At 49.9% G+C, this 17,747-nt stretch overlaps 1 protein-coding gene across 5 annotated transcripts in view; it reads left to right on the forward strand.

Annotated features, from left to right (window-relative positions):
• Window positions 1–17,747, forward strand: part of TNFRSF8 (TNF receptor superfamily member 8) — a 72,697-nt gene that overhangs the window by 30,824 nt on the left and 24,126 nt on the right. For 3 of the 5 annotated variants that reach the window (XR_007136514.1, XR_007136515.1, XM_047792409.1), the window contains exons 4-8: window positions 2,603–2,755; window positions 7,005–7,098; window positions 7,416–7,609; window positions 8,734–8,850; window positions 12,440–12,592. Coding sequence is in view for 1 of the 5 variants with exons in the window: in XM_047792409.1 (XP_047648365.1) it covers window positions 2,603–2,755; window positions 7,005–7,098; window positions 7,416–7,609; window positions 8,734–8,850; window positions 12,440–12,592 (711 nt within the window). In the remaining 4 variants the exon portion in view is untranslated. The remainder of the gene's footprint in view (window positions 1–2,602; window positions 2,756–7,004; window positions 7,099–7,415; window positions 7,610–8,733; window positions 8,851–12,439; window positions 12,593–17,747) is intronic. The other 2 variants (XR_007136517.1, XR_007136516.1) reach the window with 1 other exon arrangement.

Raw genomic sequence — 17,747 nt, forward strand, 5'->3', positions numbered from 1 at the left:
GAGCTCTACTTCTGACCCTCAGTCCAGGAGCCCGAGGGCCTGGGTGGGGGACAGAGAGCAGCCAGAGATGGGTGTTGTCCTCACAGGTGCAGGGGTGTACCTTCCCTTCTGTCAGATGGTTGTTGTCAGAGCTCCTGATGCCTCGAGAGGGGTGCACCCCACACTTGGGGTGTCTGCTTGTTTCTGCCACTTGGCCTGGCTCCCTGGAATTGGCAAGTCCATGCACCCTTGTCTGCCTCTGCCAGGCCTGTGATGTTCTGTGCAGGCAACTACTCTAAGAGTTTTTTCTTGAGTTTTCCATGGATGTCTACTCATTGCCTGTCATCGGCCTCTCCAGATTTTTTTTTTTTTGCCCACAACATAAGTATCACAATATATGGCTGTATCACATTTTGTTTACCCATTTATCAGTCGATGGACATTTGGGTTGTGTCTGCTTTTTGGTTATTATGAATAATGCTGTCATGAGCATTCACGTACACGTATTTGTGTGGACATGTGTTCAGTCGTCGTGGGCATGTCCCTAGGAGTGGAATTGCTGGGTCATATGGTAAGTCTATGTTTAACTTTTTGAGGAGCTGCCAGGTTGCCTTCCCCAGCTAAGTACTACTTTATTGTTATTTATTTATTTTTGGCCGCCCTCATGGCATGCAGAAGTTCCGGGGCCAGAGTTCAAGCCCATGTCACAGCAGTGACCTAAGCTGCTGCAGAGACAAAGCTGATCCTTAACCCACTCTGCCACCAGGGAACTCCACTTTATATTCCCACTGGAATTTTCTGAGGACCCCAATTTCTCCACGTCCTTGTCAACACCTGTCATTGTCTGTCTGTTTGATTCTCTTCATCCTAGTGGATACGATGTGGTCTGTCATTGTGGTTTTGGTTTGATGACTAATGGTTGGATGTCATGACTAATGACATTGAGCGTCTTTTTTTTTTTTTTTTTGCTTTTTAGGGCCACACCTGTAGCATATGGAAGTTCCGAGGCTAGGGGGCAAATCAGAGCTGTAACTGCTGGCCTACACCACAGCCACAGCAATGCTAGATCTGAGCTGCGTCTGTGACCTATACCACAGCTCATGGCAACGCCGGATCCTTAACCGACTGAGCAAGGCCAGAGATGGAACCCACATCCTCATGGATTCTAGTTGGGTTTGTTACCACTGAGCCACATGGGAACCCCAAGCTTCTCTTCGTGTGCTTGCTGTCCATTTGTGTATCTTCTCTGAAGAGTCTTCTCAAGTCCTTTGCTCATTAAAAAACTTAATAGACTTTTTGCTGTCGTTGGCCCACCCATGGCATGCAGAAGTTCCGGAGCCAGGTATGGAACTGGATCCACAGTAGTGACAATGCCAAATCCTTAACTTCTAGGCCACCAGGAAACTCCTTAATAGGTCTTTTTAAAGAGCAATGTTTGGAGTTCCCGCTGTGGTGCAATGGGATTGGTGGCATCTTTGGAGCGCTGGGACAGTTTCCATCCCTGGCCTGGCACAGTGGACTTGGCACAGTGGATTAAGGATCAGGCGTTGCCACAGCTGTGGTTCAGATCTGATCCCTGGCCCAGGAGCTTCGTATGTTGCAGGGTGGCCAAAAAGAAAATTAAAAAAAAAAAAAAACCAAGGAAAAGAAAATTTAAAAAAGGAAGAGTTTTCAATTCATAGAAAAATTGAGCATAGAGTACAGAGATGTTTCATAAGCTTCTCTTCTCCATCACTCCTCAGTTTCCTTCTTTATTATTTCTTGCATTAGTATGATACCTTGTTGACAGTTGAAGCGATATTGTTACATTATTATTATTATTTTTTGTCTTTTCTAGGGCAGCGCCTGCCGCACATGGAGGTTCCCAGGCTAGGGGTCTAATTGGAGCTGCAGCCGCCAGCCTACACCACAGCCACAGCAATGGGGGATCTGAGCCGCGTCTGTGACTACACCACAGCTCAGAGCAACACTGGATCGTTAACCCACTGAGCAAGGGCAGGGACTGAACCCGCAACCTCATGGTTCCTAGTTGGATTCGTTAACCACTGTGCCATGACGGGAACTCCATATCACCAGAAGTTCATGGTTTACATTCAGCTGCACTCTTGTGGTGTGTATCCTATGGTTTTTGACAGCTGTTTAATGTCATCACTGCTGTGCTCTCATGCACGACAGTGTCACTGCCCTAAGCATCCTCTACGCTCTGCTCGTTCATCCTCCCCCCTCCCACCTGCTACTGAGCTGTGGCCACCACTGATCTTTCTACTGTCTCTGTAGTTTTGTCTTTTCCTACATGTCACATGGTTGGAATCACAGCATGTAGCCTTTCCATTGGCTTCTTTCACTTAGAAATGTGCATTTAATGTCTTTGAGGCCCATTTTACGTTTGGGACATTAATTTATTTTTAATATGATTTTATTGATCTCCAGGGAGGTGGGCTGGGAGCTGGAGGCTGCCCGTGGACCCCACCTATGCGACACTCTTGCCCTCCGCTGGAAGGAAGGGCTGGGCGTGGCAGCCGCTCTGCCCAACAGGTCCATGCTGGACCATCCCGGGGGGGTTTCTGGGTCCCTTCCTTCCCCCTCCCTCTGTCCCTGATTGACCCTTCTCCGTGTCCCGTAGACTACCTCGTGGAGAAGAAGCCGTGCTCGTGGAACTCCTCTGGCGTGTGCGAATGCCGGGCTGGCATGTTTTGCGGGACGTCAGCCGTCAACTCCTGTGCCCGCTGCTTGCCCCACTCCGTCTGCCCCCCCGGGAAGGTTGTCAAGTTCCAGGGTGAGTCTCCCCACAGGGCCATCATCTGTGTCAATACCACCCCACCCCCACCCAGACCTCCCCCTCCTCCTTCCTGTTGGATGGATCACATCTTCTATGCAGACGATGCCCAGAGGCCCCGATGCCACATCCCTGCGCCTTGTGTCCCACGCTCAGGAGGACCCTGGTGGCCTGAGGCACCGACCTGGCTGGAGGAGGTCTTGGGTTGGTCTGAGGCCCCAGGACAGAAATCTCTGATCCCCAATAAACAAGAAAGAAACCTCAAGTTTCTGTCCCGGGAGGTTCCCCAGAAGATGAGGGCTGGTTTCCCCCCTTCACAATCGAGTCATTGGGAGTTAGAGGCACCAGGAGACTGGGCGCCAGGCTCAAGACTGAGAAATGGGTTTCTTTTCCAGTTTGCTGTGTGACCTCAGGCAAGTTCCTTGCCTTCTCTGGGCTTCTAGTTTTCTGACAGTACAAGGAGGGCCTGTGATCAGAGAGGAGATAAGGACCATAGATCCTGTGTGGGTGGCATTGGGGGTGCCTTTCAGAAGGGAGGTGTGGAGAGTGGGCGGGCTTTGGACCACAGCCCAGAAGAGGTGCTGCAGCCACACAGAGGGCAGCGGTAAGAGGGAGTGTCCACTGGGACCGCAGTGCCCACCGAAGCCTGTGATGCCTCCCCCAACTTGATCTTTTTCCGAAGCCTCCTCCTTCCTGCCTTCCCTCAGCCGTCACAGCCAGCCCCTCCCCAGTCCCGTAGATTTTGCCCCCTCGTTCTCTCTTCCTCCCGCCACCCCCTCATTCCTCCTCTCAGAGCCATCCCTGCAAAAACAAATCCAATGGGGTGAACCACACACATACCTGCTAAAACACTTAGCGTCTTCTCATTATTCTGGAGGTGAGGACATGATCCTGTGGTAACAGAGGACAGGCTTTTTAGCGGATTTTTTTTTTAACTCTGGATGCCCTTTGGCATTTCTGGGTGGCCGGCTTATTGGGCTCCAGGTCTGGGAGATACAAAGCCAGGAAAAAACCCAGGGGACTCAGCCTTTTGCCATTTCTGCGTCCCAAGGCCACTCACCTTCGGTCTTCTCACCGCCTTTCAGAGCCTCTGTTTTACTGCAAGTGCAAGGCTTTTAGCTGTACTCCGTGGGAGGAATAGGACAAAGGGTACCCACCCCCGTCTTTCTGGAAGCAGAGTGTGGAGGATGTGACTCTGTGTGGGCGGCCCCGCCTTCCTCCAGCCTCAGCTTTCGGCACCAGCCCCTCCCTTTCTGGGCACTGGCTGGTCTGCTCCATGGACCCACAGTGATTCTCCATCTACCAGGCCTTTGCACATGCCATTTCCTCTGCCTGGGACACCCTTCCCTCCCCGTTCACTTAGTCAACTTGACTCTGCCTTCAGCTCTCGGTCTAAGCATCCGTCCAGAAGCTCTTGACCTCTCACAGGTCCTATCTTCTTCCCAGCATGGATGCAAACGCTCTGTCTTGGTGTGATCGGTGCTTGTCTCCTTCCCTAGGCTGTAGCTCCGAGAGGGCCAAGACCATGCCCATCCCCCCACAGTCATCTCCCTGCTGCCCAATCCAATGCCAGGTGCAGAGGCTGCTTTGCAGAGATACCTGTTGAATGATGTAACAGGAAGATCAGAGCTGGGGGTGGGTGGGGTTCAAATCTGGCCAGATTCTCCCTGGTCGTGCAGAACCCTCCACAGAGGGACACTCAGAAGCCCACCACCTGCAAGCAGGGCCAGGCAGGGAGTGGAAAACCCTCTGGACTGGGCATCTGATACCTGGGATTTTGTAGAGCTTTGCATCTATGACGCATGTTCCCATCCATCTCTGGGGCTCAGTCTCCCCATTGTCATTTGTGGAGGGGTGACTATAAGGCCTTTCCTGGGAACCTTTCTAGCTCAGGAATACTTGTATCTCTAGGAAAGATAGCCTTGAGTTTTGTTACTCCAGCCTGTGGACAGGCTCCAGCAGACGAGGCTCTCTTGATGGGTGTTTCTGAATCTGCCACACGGTGGCGCCAGAGGCCTCTTTTTGCTGCCCTCAGACCTGCCGGCTAAAACAGTATGATCCACCCCTCCGGCCATTGAACAGGAACACTTAAAATGTGGCCAGTTACATTGAGATGTGCTGTCAGAATAGAATATGCACTGGATTTGAAATAGCGTAAAAAATGTAAGCCGTCTCATTGATCACCTATTGGCATAATATTTTAGATATATTGGGTTAAGTAAATGTATCGTTTACATTAATTTCACTTCTTTTTTCTTTGCTTTTTTTTTTTTTTCTTTTTAAAGGGTTGCACCCGTGGCGTATGGAAGTTCCCAGGCTGCACCTCAAATCAGAGCTGCATCTGTGGACTACACTACAGCTCACAGCAATCCTGGATCCTTAACCCACTGAATGAGGCTAGGGACCAAACCTGCATCCTCATGGATACTAGCCTAGTTCTTAACCTGCTGAGCCACAATGGGAACTCCCTCTTTCTGCTTTTTAAAATGTGGCTACCAGGAGTTCCCTTGTGGTGCCATGGGTTAAGTACCAGGTGTTTTCACTGCAGTGGCTTGGGTTGCTGTTGCAGTATGGGTTTGAGCCCTGGCCTGGCAATGTCCACATGCTGTAGGTGTGGCCAAAACATAATTTTTTTTTTTTGTCTTTTTGCCATTTCTTGGGCCGCTCCCATGGCATAGGGAAGTTCCCAGGCTAGGAGTCGAATCGGAGCTGTAGCCGCCGGCCTACACCACAGCCACAGCAACTTGGGATCCGAGCCACATCTGCAACCTACACCACAGCTCACGGCAATGCCGGATCCTTAACCCACTGAGCAAGGCCAGGGATTGAACCGGCAACCTCATGTTTCCCAGTCGGATTAGTTAGCCACTGAGCCACGATGGGAACTCCCAAAAAATAAATTTTAAAAAACGGCTACTAGAAAAAAATTTTCTTTTTCTTTTTAGGTCCACACTCATGGCATATGGAGGTTCCCAGATTAGGGGTCGACTCGGAGCTACAGCTGTTGGCCTGCACCACAGCCACAGCAATGCTGGGTCTGAGCTGCATCTGCAATCTTCACAGCATCCCCTGGCAACTCCGGATCCATGATTCGCTGAGCAAGGCGAGGGATCAAACCCTCTTCCTCATGGATACTAACTGTATTCATTTCTGCTTTGACACAATGGGAACTCCTAGAAAGTTTTAAATGATGTGTGATTCACATATTTTTTTGGATAGCACTGTTATAGAAATGCTCTAATCTTTGGCTGTCAAATCCTGGCTCACTTCTAGATTCCTCTCTGGGTCTTCCCACCAAGCAATTTTCAGGGCCTCAGTGTCTCCAGCTATAAAATGGAGAATAGCTTCTGCCTCAGATTGAGCTTATAGCTAAGCCTTACGCTAAGACCCAGCACAGGCTGTCTCTCCTGAAGTTCTCCAAACTCCCAAAGACTGTATCATTTCACGAAGGAGGAAATTGAGGTTCAGCGATGGCAGGTAATTGCTCAAGACCACAGACTATCTAATCCAGCCTTTGAACCTTATGCAGGGGTCTTGTCAACCCACCACAGCACAGAGAGACAAGATAAGCCAGCATTGCTCATACCTGCCTCCACCAAAACCTTCAAATTCTACTTAATTGAAAACACTATGTGTTTTATTCTTCACTTTACTTTCACTCAGTAGTCTTCAGAAGTCTTTAGCTTGCAAGTTACAAAATTTTTTGGCTCGTATAAACTTTGTGGAGCTTCAGACATGGCTGGATCCAGGAGCTCTGTCTTTTCCCAGCTCTCATCTCTACTCCCCTATGTATTGGTTTGTATGATACCCACCAAGCAGCTCCAGGCTTGCTTCCTACTCAACCCCAGAGGAAAGACAGCTTTTCCTTCGCTCATTCTCAACAGCCCAAATAAAAATTTGAAATTTCATCTCATAGGTATGGTTTGGGTCATGTGCCCACCTGGGAGCCAGTCCATCATGCGCAGAGGCATGGGGTGGATTCATTGATCCAGCTTGGTCCCACAGCAACTCCCGCAAGTGGGGATGTGGGGTGGTCGTTCGGTCCTAGCTCCTCAGCACAGACACTCAGGTTGGGAGGAGAAATTCTCCAGGGAACACTGGGTTGCTTTACCCCAGCGGGGAGCAGATGCTGGTCAGGCACAAACGCCAGAGGGCCACTGTGTTTTCCTGGCTCGTGGTGAAGGGTCCGTTCTCAGAGTCTCTGGCCTCCTCGGTACCAAGTCTGAAGGCATTACCGTCCTCCCTGTAGGCACAGCACAGAGGGACACTGTCTGTGAGCTGCCTCCCCCAGGGGCCAGCCCCGACTGCAGCACCAACCCACAGGACTGCAAGGCCCCCGCCAGGTGACGCCCCGCCCTCTCCTGCCCAAGTCACCTTAGCGTGGGGCTGTCCCACCCCACTGGATGCTCAGGGCACTGCTGGCTGGGGGCGCGGGTGGGCTTCAGCCCAGGGTGGTTTTCTGCCAAGTCCATCAGTGTTTGGAGGCCTGGGTATGTGTCCAGCCTGCCCTGAGCACACAGCAGACCCAGCAGGCCTAGAAAACACAGCCCTTGCTCCCTGGAGCTGACAGCAGGCCTGCCAGAGGCTGAGGGCAGAGGCCCTGGGACCCCGTCTCCATGGGCACGGTTCTCCTAAGCACAGACTTCCCTTGCGCCATCAGGAGAATTGCCAGTCCCATCCCTGGCTTCCTTCCCAGCGGCACCACCCCCCAGGCCAAGCCGGCCCTTGCATCCCCAGCGAGCTCCGAGGCCAGGACCACGCTTCTCAGAGGCACCACCCCCTTCGCTGGGGAAGATGCTCCTAAATCACCTCCCAGCTCTTCCTCCTCCGTGGGGAAGCTCAATCCAGATCCACGTAAGTTCTCCAGAGAAAGGGGGCGATGGTGTCTGATTGGCGGGTGACTGTGTGTGGTGGTCAGGGTCGGGGTGCTGAGCTGTGGGGAGAAGGGGGGCTCAAGGTCTTCTGGGGCCGAGGGCTTTGGGGGCCAGAGTAGGTGATGGAAGGACTCTTGGCTTCACATTCGGAGTGCCTCCTGTGTGCCAGACAGGAGGCAGATGCTGGCGTGCGCAGCCTCTGTAGTGTCGATTTCATGCCCCATTGGTTCCCATGGTGACGGACAGGGCTCTCCGTTCCCTCTTGTTTATTACCCAGCAGCTTATAGGGTCACCACACTTTGTTTATCCAAGCAGTTTTTGGATATTTGGGTTGTTTCCATTTGGGGGCCGTAATGAATAATGAAAAACATTTGCACGTGTGTTTCCTAAAACAGTAATTCTTCATTGACTCTTTTTTTTAAATTTATTTAAAAATTTTTTAAATTTTTTTTTGTTTTTTTTTTTGTCTTTTTCCAGGGCTGCACCCACGGCATATGGAGGTTCCCAGGCTGGGGGTCGAGTTGGAGCTGTAGCCACCAGCCTACACCACAGCCACAGCAATGTGGGATCTGAGCCACGTCTGTGACCTACACCACAGCTCATGGCAATGCTGGATCCTTAACCCACTGAGCAAGGCCAGGGACCGAACCTGCCACCTCATGGTTCCTAGTCGGATTCGTTAACCACTGTCCCACGACGGGGACTCCTGAACCTTACCGTTTTTATTTCTTTTTCTTGCCTTACTGTGTGGCCTACGATCCCCAGGACCAAACAAATAGAAGTTGTGATAGTAGCCATCCTTGCCTCGTTGCTGCACTCAAAGAAAAAGTGGCTTCCACAGTTTTGAGCAGGGCAGCGACAGAGCATTGAGAGGAAAGGGATAAGAAGCGGGGGATCCTGGTTAGGGGGCAGTGAGTGCTCTTCTCCTGTGTGGCCTGAGACATTCGTTCCCTTTCTGAGCCTCAGGATGCCCTCTGAATGGTTGACTGACATGTGCAGAGTTTGGGAGTTGGCTGTGGAGCTGGGCGGGGCTTCAGCCGTGGAGGGGCTGCTGGGGCCTCTGCCAGGGTGGCCTGACCTGAGCTTCTCTGCTTCTTTTCCTAGGGCTGACTCTACGGCAGCCCTGCCCTCAGGGGTCTGCTGACTGCCAGAAGCAGTGTGGCCGCAACTTCTACCTGGACAGGGACGGACGCTGCAAGGCCTGTGTGAGGTGTTTAAGAGGTAGGGGCCTGGTCTCTCCTCCGGGGGCTCCTTCCAGGGAGCAGGGGGCTTGTGGAGGAGAGGCTGAGGATCTGGGAGTGGGGAACCTTGAGTTCGGTCTTGGGTGCCCAGCCTCTCGGAGCTTGGTTCACCTTGCTGGGGTTTCTTGAGTCTAGTGATGCCCCATCATGATGGTGTTTTTTTTGCTTTTGTTTTTTTCCTTTTCTTTTCAGGGCTGCTGGTGTAGCATATGGAAGTTCCCAGGCTAGGGGTTGAATTGGAGCTGCAGCTCCTGGTCTACACTGCAGCCACAGCCACGCCAGATCCGAGCCTCATCTGTGACATACACTGCAGTTTGCGCCAACGCCTGATCCTTAATCCACTGAGGGAGACCAGAGATGGAACCCGAATCCTCATGGAGACTAGTTGGGTTTTGAACCCGCTGAGCATGACGGGAGCTCCATGATTGTGGGTCCCAGTGGCCCTGAGCAGAGCTTCTGTTCACTCACGCTTTCCTTCAAGGAAATGCTTATTCATCGCCTACCTGTTCCAAGCTAGTCTCATTATCTTTTGGACCTTTCCTATGACGCCTGGATTGTGATTGCCCCCATTTAATTTAATTTATTTATGTGTTTTTTTTTTTTAGGGCCCCACCCACAGTATAAGGAGGTTCCTAGGCTAAGGATCGAATTGGAGCTGTAGCTGCCAGCCTACACCGCAGCCACAGCAACATGGGATCTGAGCCACATCTGTGACCCATAGCTCACGGCAACACCAGATTCTTAACCCACTGAGCGAGGCCAGGGATTGAACCCCCGTCCACATGGATACCAATTGGGTTTGTTAGCTGCTGAGCCACTAGGGAAACTCCGGTTGCCCCCATTTTACAGAAGAGGAAACTGAGGCTCAGGAATTTGGGGGACTTCCAAGGGCCACAAGCCCTCGGGAATGGCTGGGCCAGGGTTTTTAAAAGTTTTTTTTAAGGGCTGCACCCATAGCATATGGAGGTTCCCAGGCTAGGGGTCGAATCAGAGCTACAGCTGCCAGCCTACACCACAGCTCACGGCACCACTGGATCCTTAACCCACTGAGTGAGGCCCGGGATCGAACCCGCAACCTCATGGTTCCTGGTCGGATTCGCTTCTGCTGCGCCACGACGGGAACTCCTCCTACATTCCTTTTCTTATGTTATCTTCCCTCGTGTTCTGTACACAATGGAAGATAATATAGGCTATAGCTCCCTGTGCTGTACAGCGGAGCTCATTGCTCATCCATTCTAACCATAACCTTTGTGATGACCCAGTCCTGGGAGTCACACAGCATAAAACCCCAAGTACATTTTGCCTGAAGCGGGGGTCATGGGTCCTCCTTGAAACATGGAGGGAAAATAAATTGTGCTTTTTGATGGGCAGATGGGGCCAGAGATATTTCCATTCTTGGAAAAACAGAAACTGTCCCAGCTGCCCTGTCAGATGGGGGAATAAGAGATGGACTCTGGGCCCGAGAATTCCTTCAACTTGCATAATCGAAGCCCTATAAGGCCATGGAGTAGAGTCTGGGGTTCAGGTTAGCTCTATACTGGCGAGCTTATAAAGCCAAGCAGGAGTTCCTGTCGTGGCGCAGTGGTTGACAAATCCGACTAGGAACCATGAGGTTGTGGGTTCGATCCCTGCCCTTGCTCAGGGTTCCGGCGTTGCTGTGAGCTGTGGTGTAGGTCGCAGACGCGGCTCGGATCCCGCGTTGCTGTGGCTCTGGCGTAGGCTGGCAGCTACACCTCCGATTCGACCCCTAGCCCGGGAACCTCCATATGCCCCAGGAGCGGCCCAAGAAATGGCAAAAAGACAAAAAAAAAAAAAAGCCAAGCAAGTGTCTTCACCTCTTTAGGACCCAGTTTCCTCATCTGTAAAATGGGCACAATCACAGTCTTCTCTCAGAGAGCTGTCCTGGGAGTTAGTAGGTTAAACTAGGTTCTTCTGGATAATTGCATTGTGGTTATATTAATAGAATAGTATGATGAATAATGAGAGGTGCTGTCATTGTCCCAAACCATCCCACTCATCCCTGAGCTGGCTCTTGTCTTTGCACTGATCACCCAAGCCATCCCCAGCTCCCACACTCTCTGGAGTCTGCAGGAAGAGCCCTTGCAGTTCCTTATCTGTATCATGCAAGGCCTCTAACTATCCTGCCTCTTGAGAAATGTCCTTATTGAGCCAGTCACGTTTGTCTAAGCTACTGATGCATCGTTCCATTTCACCTGCAAAGAGAGCATGCAAAATATTCCCAACATATATACGTGCCTTAGTATCCTTTTTCTTTTGCAAAACCACTAATAGGAGGTCCCCTTGTGGCACAATGGGCTTGGCGGCATCTCTGCAGCACCAGGCTGCAGGTTCGATCCTAGGCCCAGTGCAGTCGGTTAAAGCATCCAGCGTTGCCGTAGCTGTGGGATAGGTTGTAACTGTGGCTCAGAAATCTGACCCCTGGCCCGGAAACTCCACATGCTGCAGGGCGGCCAAAAAAACAAACGAAAACCACTAACAACTTGCTTTTTTGATTTTGAAAGAAAACCCCACTTTTCGTCATTGAATATTTCAAACATACTCAGAAGTAGATTGAATCAGGAGTGGTTACGGACTGTCACGCAGTTTTAAAGAATCATCAAGTCATAGCCAGTCTTGGTGCATCTCTCCCCACGCCCACTTATCCCTGTCCTGTGGATTCTTTCCTTCTCATTTTTCTGGCCACACCAGTGGCATGTGGAAGTTCCTGGAAGTTCCCCAGGCCAGGGGTTGAACCCAGGTCACAGCAGTGACCCGAGCCACAGCAGTGATGATGCCGAGTCCTCAACAGCTAGGCCACCAGGGAACCCCTGGATTATTTTCTTTATTTAAAGGAACTTCTATTTTATTTTTTGGATTTTTTTCTTTTCGTAGCTTTACTGAGTGGTAGTGGACATACCATAAAATGCACCTGTTTAAAGTGTGTGGTTTGATGAGTTTTGACACACGGATATAGCTTTGAAACCATCACCACGCTCAAGATAAGTTTCCTCAAGGAGTTCCCGTTGTGGCGCAGCGGAAACCAATCCAACTAGGAACTATGAGCTTGTGGGTTTGATCCCTGGCCTCGATCAGTGGGTTAAGGATCCGGTGTTGCCATGAGCTGTGGTGTGGGTCGCAGACGTGGCTCGGATGTGCATTGCTGTGGCCGTGGTGTAGGCTGGTGGCTACAGTACCAATTGGACCCCTAGCCTGGGAACCTCCATGTGCTGTGGACTTGGCCCTAAAAAGACAAAAAATAAAAAAAAAAGTTTCCTCGAGCTCCTTACCACCCCTCCCCACCATTCCCCGCCCCCACTCCCATTCCCAGGGAACCTTCTGTCACCATTGAAGAGTGTGCATTTCTTGGCTTTTCCTAGAAACAAAGCCATCCTTCCTTGTTGGCTTCTTTCATGTAGTGTAATTATTTTGAGCCCCCAAAGATCTGCTCTGCAGAACTGTCAAAGAGCCTAGGCTCCTGGGCAAATGCTTCTCTGTCCTCTGTGGGTTCTCTGGACCCCCTGCCCTTGGCAGCCCCATCCTTCCTCAGGGCCCTTCTCTGTGTCCCTCAGGTGACCTCGTGGAGAAAACACCATGCACGTGGAACTCCTCCAGCGTCTGCGAGTGTCGGCCTGGCCTGTTCTGTGCCACGTCAGCCATCAACTCCTGTGCCCACTGCGTCCCCCGCCCCATCTGCCCGCCAAGGATGGCCACCAAACTCCAGGGTGAGCGGTTTGCACCCCCAACCAAGGGGCCGAGTTCTGTGTCCCCACAGTGGCACCTCTCCCCACCCCCAACTGGGCAGATGACCTTCGACCCCAGCTGTTAACGAGGTCAGGTTTGGGCTTTGGTTTTTCTTTGAATAGTTAGTTCCGGTGAGTGGGATAAAATCCAAACTTGGCCTTTGGATGAGAGTTTCTGATGACGATTTTTAAATTGTTTTCTAATTTAAAAATTCTTCTTCTCGAAATTGTTGGGCTGGTAAAATTTTGACTTGTTTGCAAGGCTATTTTATGAACGCAAGCTAGATCTATGTACAGTTTATGAAGATGCCTCCAATTTAAATGGGCATTCGCCAGAGTGCAGAAAAGTCTAAACCCTTGACGATGGGGAAAAGAAATCAAACGAATAAAGAGTTCATCGGCAGATGAGTGATTTCAACACATTTTTAGAAGGTAGAAACAGATGGGGACTTCCAGTGTGGCTCAGCAGGTTAAGAACCTGACATAGTGTCCATGAGGATATGGGTTCGATCCCTGACCTCGCTCAGTGGATTAAGGATCTGGTGTTGGCACAAGCTGCAGCTTGGACCTGGCATTGCTGTGGCTGTGGCGTAGGCTGGCAGCTGCAGCTCTGATTAGACCCCTAGCCTGGGAACTTCCATATGCCACACGTGCGGCCCTAAAAAGCAAAATAACAACGATAACCACAAAACAGATGGAACCAAGCGAAGGAAAGCTCATCTCAGACTTCACTGCATGAGGGCTGCAGAGGAATGAGGGGTCACTTGCCCCCAAAATCTTCAAAGAGGCTCTGGATGCAGAGCAGGCAAATAAAATGCAGGATGGGACTGAAGGGGAGAACTAGAAAGTGCAGGAAGCTACAACGTCATCTCAAAAGGAAAAATTAAAAATTTGTAACAAGGCCAAACCAACCAAACAGAAAAAGCACAATCTCAAAACTAAAATAGGAGTTCCTGCTGTGCCACAGTGGATTGGGAATCTGACTGCGGTGGCTCGGGTCACTGCAGAAGCATGGGTTTGATCCTCAGCCTGGTGCAGTGGGTTAGGGATCCGGTGATGCTGCAGCTGTGCTGTGGGTCACAGAGGTGGCTCAGGTTCGATCCCTGGCCCAGAACTTCTATGTGCCTTGGGGGTGCAGCCATCAAATAAATAAATCCATAAATAAATAAAACAAATGAGTGAACATAACAACAACAAAATATGTAACAGTGATATGCCATGGGCACTGATATACCATGGGCATCTGAACAGGTGGTATCTGAGTTTTTAATTCCCTAAGGAAAATGATCGGCTTTTTTTTTTAATCTTTTTTTTTTTTACCTTTTTTAGGGCCATACCTATGGCATATGGAAGTTCCCTATGGGCTAAGGGTCAAATTGGACTACAGCCGCCAACCTACGCCACAGCCACAGCAACACGGGGTCCGAGCCGCATCTGTGACCTACACCACAGCTCACGGCAACGCCAGATCCTTAACCCATGAACAAGGCCAGGGATCAAACCTGGGTCCTCGTGGATGCTAGTCAGATTCATTTCCACTGAGCCACCACTGGAACTCCCCAAAATGATCAGCTTTTTGGCTTGCAACACTGAAGGACTAGGGAGAGCCAATTTTTATTGGCTACTCTGGTACAAAGTCTGCTTTGCTTGTGTATTTGGGCGTCCACCCTGCCAAGAGCCTGATCCTGCTCTGTCACCCTGAAGAGAAGTCTGCCAGCTCACATGACCCACCCATGAACCCAGGGTGCCCAGGCAGACCGCCTGCTCAGGAAAGAGACCCGTCGTGAAAAGGACATCCTAACACAGCAGCTGAAAAACACCACCTGCTGCTGGAATATTCATCATTGTTCTTTTCAAAAAATATGAATGAACAGTAAAGAATCTTCAGACTTATAAGGAAAAACAGCAGTAAGAAGGAGAAAGTCAAGATACACAAACGGAAGCCCTTCCAAAGACAGAGCAATGATGAACCCACGAATGGAAGAGAAAAAAAAAATTAGTGTCCACAGAAAAATTCAAGAAGTTGTTACAACCACAAAATGAGAACAGAGGCAATGAAGAAGGCACAGTGAGAGCGTAGAGGACCAGAACTGGCTTTTAGAAAGTGGGCTTGCAAGGTTCCTGTTGTGGCTCAGCAGAAACGAATCTCATTAGCATCCAAGAGGATGCATGTTCGATCCCTGGCCTTGCTCAGTGGGTTCAGGATCCGGCGTTGCCATGAGCTGTGGTATAGGTCACAGATGTGGCTCGGATCCCACATTTTTCTGGTTGTGGTGTAGGCTGACAGCTACAGCTCCAATTCGACCCCTCACCTGGGAATCTCCATATGGTGTGGGTGCAAGAAAGAAAGGAAGGGAGGGAGGAAGGGAGGGAGGGAGGAAGGAAGGAAGGAAGAGACAGAGAGAGAGAGAGAGAGAAAGAAAGAAAGAAAGAAAGAAAGAAAGAAAGAAAGAAAGAAAGAAAGAGAAAGAAAGAAAGAAAAGAAAGAAAGAAAGAGGGCTTGTTACCAATCTGTGACTTCTCAGGTCCCAGCTCACCCTTCATTCTCTACCTTTTGGCCTGGGTGTGCCATAGGGAATTGAACTTTTCAAGCCCTTTTCCTTGTGAGTGTGATGCTAAACTTTGCCGTTAAGGGGCGCTGGAGGACCATCGCGGGAGGATTTGCTTTTTCTTGCTGCATTTGCTTTTTCTTGCTCTTGCTGCGGAGTCTGTCAGGAGGGACTGTGAGTGGGGACACCGGAGGGTGTCCTGCCCCAGTCATGCTTCTAGAGTGGGCAGTGTCCTGGCAACCTCGCAGGTTCAGATTAGGCCTGGTGACCCCCTTCTATGCTCTAGGCCTCATGTCGGCAAAAGAGCAAAAGTGCCATAATTTCCACTGCACCGCCCCCACCCCAGTCACCATGAGCCTGGGGAGTTCTGCACTGACAAGGTCCCTGTGTGCTCTCACAGGGTGCTGCACTGTTCCCTATAGACCTACCTGAGCTGAAAGTATGAAAATTCAGATGGAAATGACCTTCTAGGAGCACAGCAGGATGAATGAAAATTACTCCCATCTAGACATAATAGATGTGTTCCACCTTTGTTTATCCATATTCACCAGTTGATGGACATCTGGCTTGTTTCCTGGGTAGGCCTATTATGAATCAAGCAGCTACAAACATCCCTAGCGATGGATGGCCAGGTCCCTGTGCTGGCCACACAAAATGTCTCGAGGGCCAGATCAAAGCTGGCCACCTGTTTTACTGGCGGGGGGCACCATGCATAGTGCCAGAGCTGGAACTGCACACAAAGATCCTGAGACAAGCCGAGTCCTCTACGCCAGACCACACCAGCAACGTCTTAGCTGAACAGAGATTTTTTTCTTTTTTTTTACTCCGCTAAAATACAAGAATGTTTGAAAGCAGAATAAAAACATTGTCAGACATAAAAGGGCAGAGATTCTGCTTTTTCCCCAATATCTTTTCTTAGAAAGTTACTAGAAGATGCACTCCAGTTAAATGAGGGGCAAAAAAAAGAAAAAAAGAAAAGCCATGAAATCTAGAAAGCAATGGTTCTATCTCGGGAGAGCAAGAAAGAGAAGTTCCAGAACGACAGCTGTGCTCCAGACGAGTTGACCTTCCTCAGAGCAGGAAAATGAAGGGCTCCAGGGAGTGTCTGCAGGAATGAAAGGTAGAATTGCAGTTGATTTCAGGAATAATAGCATCGAAAATCTTAAGGATTGAGGGAAGGCACATTATCCTTCTACTGACAAGGAAAAGAAAGGCAATTGAAAACTCTAGGAAAAACAAAAATCTGGTGAGAAATGTGCAGTGCAGGAGTTCCCATTATGGTGCAGTGGTTAACAAATCTGACTAGGAACCATGAGGTTGCAGGTTCAATCCCTGGCCTTGCTCAGTGGGTTAAGGATCTAGCATTGCCGTGAACTATGGTGTAGGTTGCAGATGCGGCTCGGATCCCGTGTTGCTGTGGCTTTGGAATAGGCCAGGGTCTACAGCTCCGATTAGACCCCTAACCTGAGAACTTCCATATGCTGTGGGAGTGGCCCTAGAAAAGGCAAACAAACAAACAAACAAACAAACAAAAAACATACAAAGATGGAAATTTCATCTGATTTTAAGCAATTTCTGGGTGTACAAAAAAAAAAAAAAAGATTCCATTTGACCTCAATGCTAAGACCATTCTCCTTTAAATGGCCCAAGGATCAGGTGTTTGAATTGAAAGAGAACTATTTCCCTGTTAAACAATATCTTTTTTTAGTTTCTAAATTGGGCCTACGAGCAAGCATTTCCTCATTTCCCCCTCTTCTAATGGGTCCTTACCAGAGAACACAGGTGGACGAAGTTTGATTGGGTCCCGTTTGTTTATTTTGGCTTTTATTTCTATTACCTTGGGAGACTGACTGGAAGAAAGTATCGTTAAGGCTGATGTCAGAGACCATTTGGCCTCTGTTCTCTTCTAGGAGTTTGATGGTGTCGTGTCTTATATGTAAGTCTTTAAGCTATTTTGAGTTTATTTTTGTGCGTGGTGTGAGAGTGTTCTAACTTCTTTGATTTATATGTGGCGCCAGTATTTCAAATGTAATTCCAATGCTGATTTATAAATAAATAGAAATTACCATAACACTTTGCCTGATCGCCCTTATAGCCTAAGGCCTCTGGGCTTCAATGAATTCAGGCAGTAGTCTGGGGACCACATGGAAAGAAAAAGCATCTCTTTGGAGACACTCCCCACCGCCCTCCCCACCCCCCACCCCCCCAAAAAGAGGAGAGTTCCTCAGGACCCTACTAGTCCAAGAAGAAAATTAATCCTAGCCTCATTTTATCTTCAAAGTATTTCAGGAAAAATCCGAGAGGCATCATGAAAGCTTTTTAGAAGGGAGGTGTGTGTGGGTGGGGGGTTTGCTTTATGCCACCTAAGAGAAAGGGTGCAGCTGCCAGGAACGGGGTGGGGAGGGGTGGGGAGGGCTACTCTCTCGGCATAACCCACTCCAAGTGTGGGCTGATTTTTTCCTGCCTTTGAAAAGCAGTTGATTATCAGCTTGTAGGGAAGTGCTCGGCCCCCAGGCAGGAGCCCTGGGGTCCATTGGAGAGCTCTCAGGCCTGGGACTGAAACCAGGAGCCCTGTTTTCTTGCTTTCT

This window comes from Phacochoerus africanus, chromosome 8 (assembly GCF_016906955.1).
Source record: "Phacochoerus africanus isolate WHEZ1 chromosome 8, ROS_Pafr_v1, whole genome shotgun sequence".
NCBI lineage: Eukaryota > Metazoa > Chordata > Mammalia > Artiodactyla > Suidae > Phacochoerus > Phacochoerus africanus.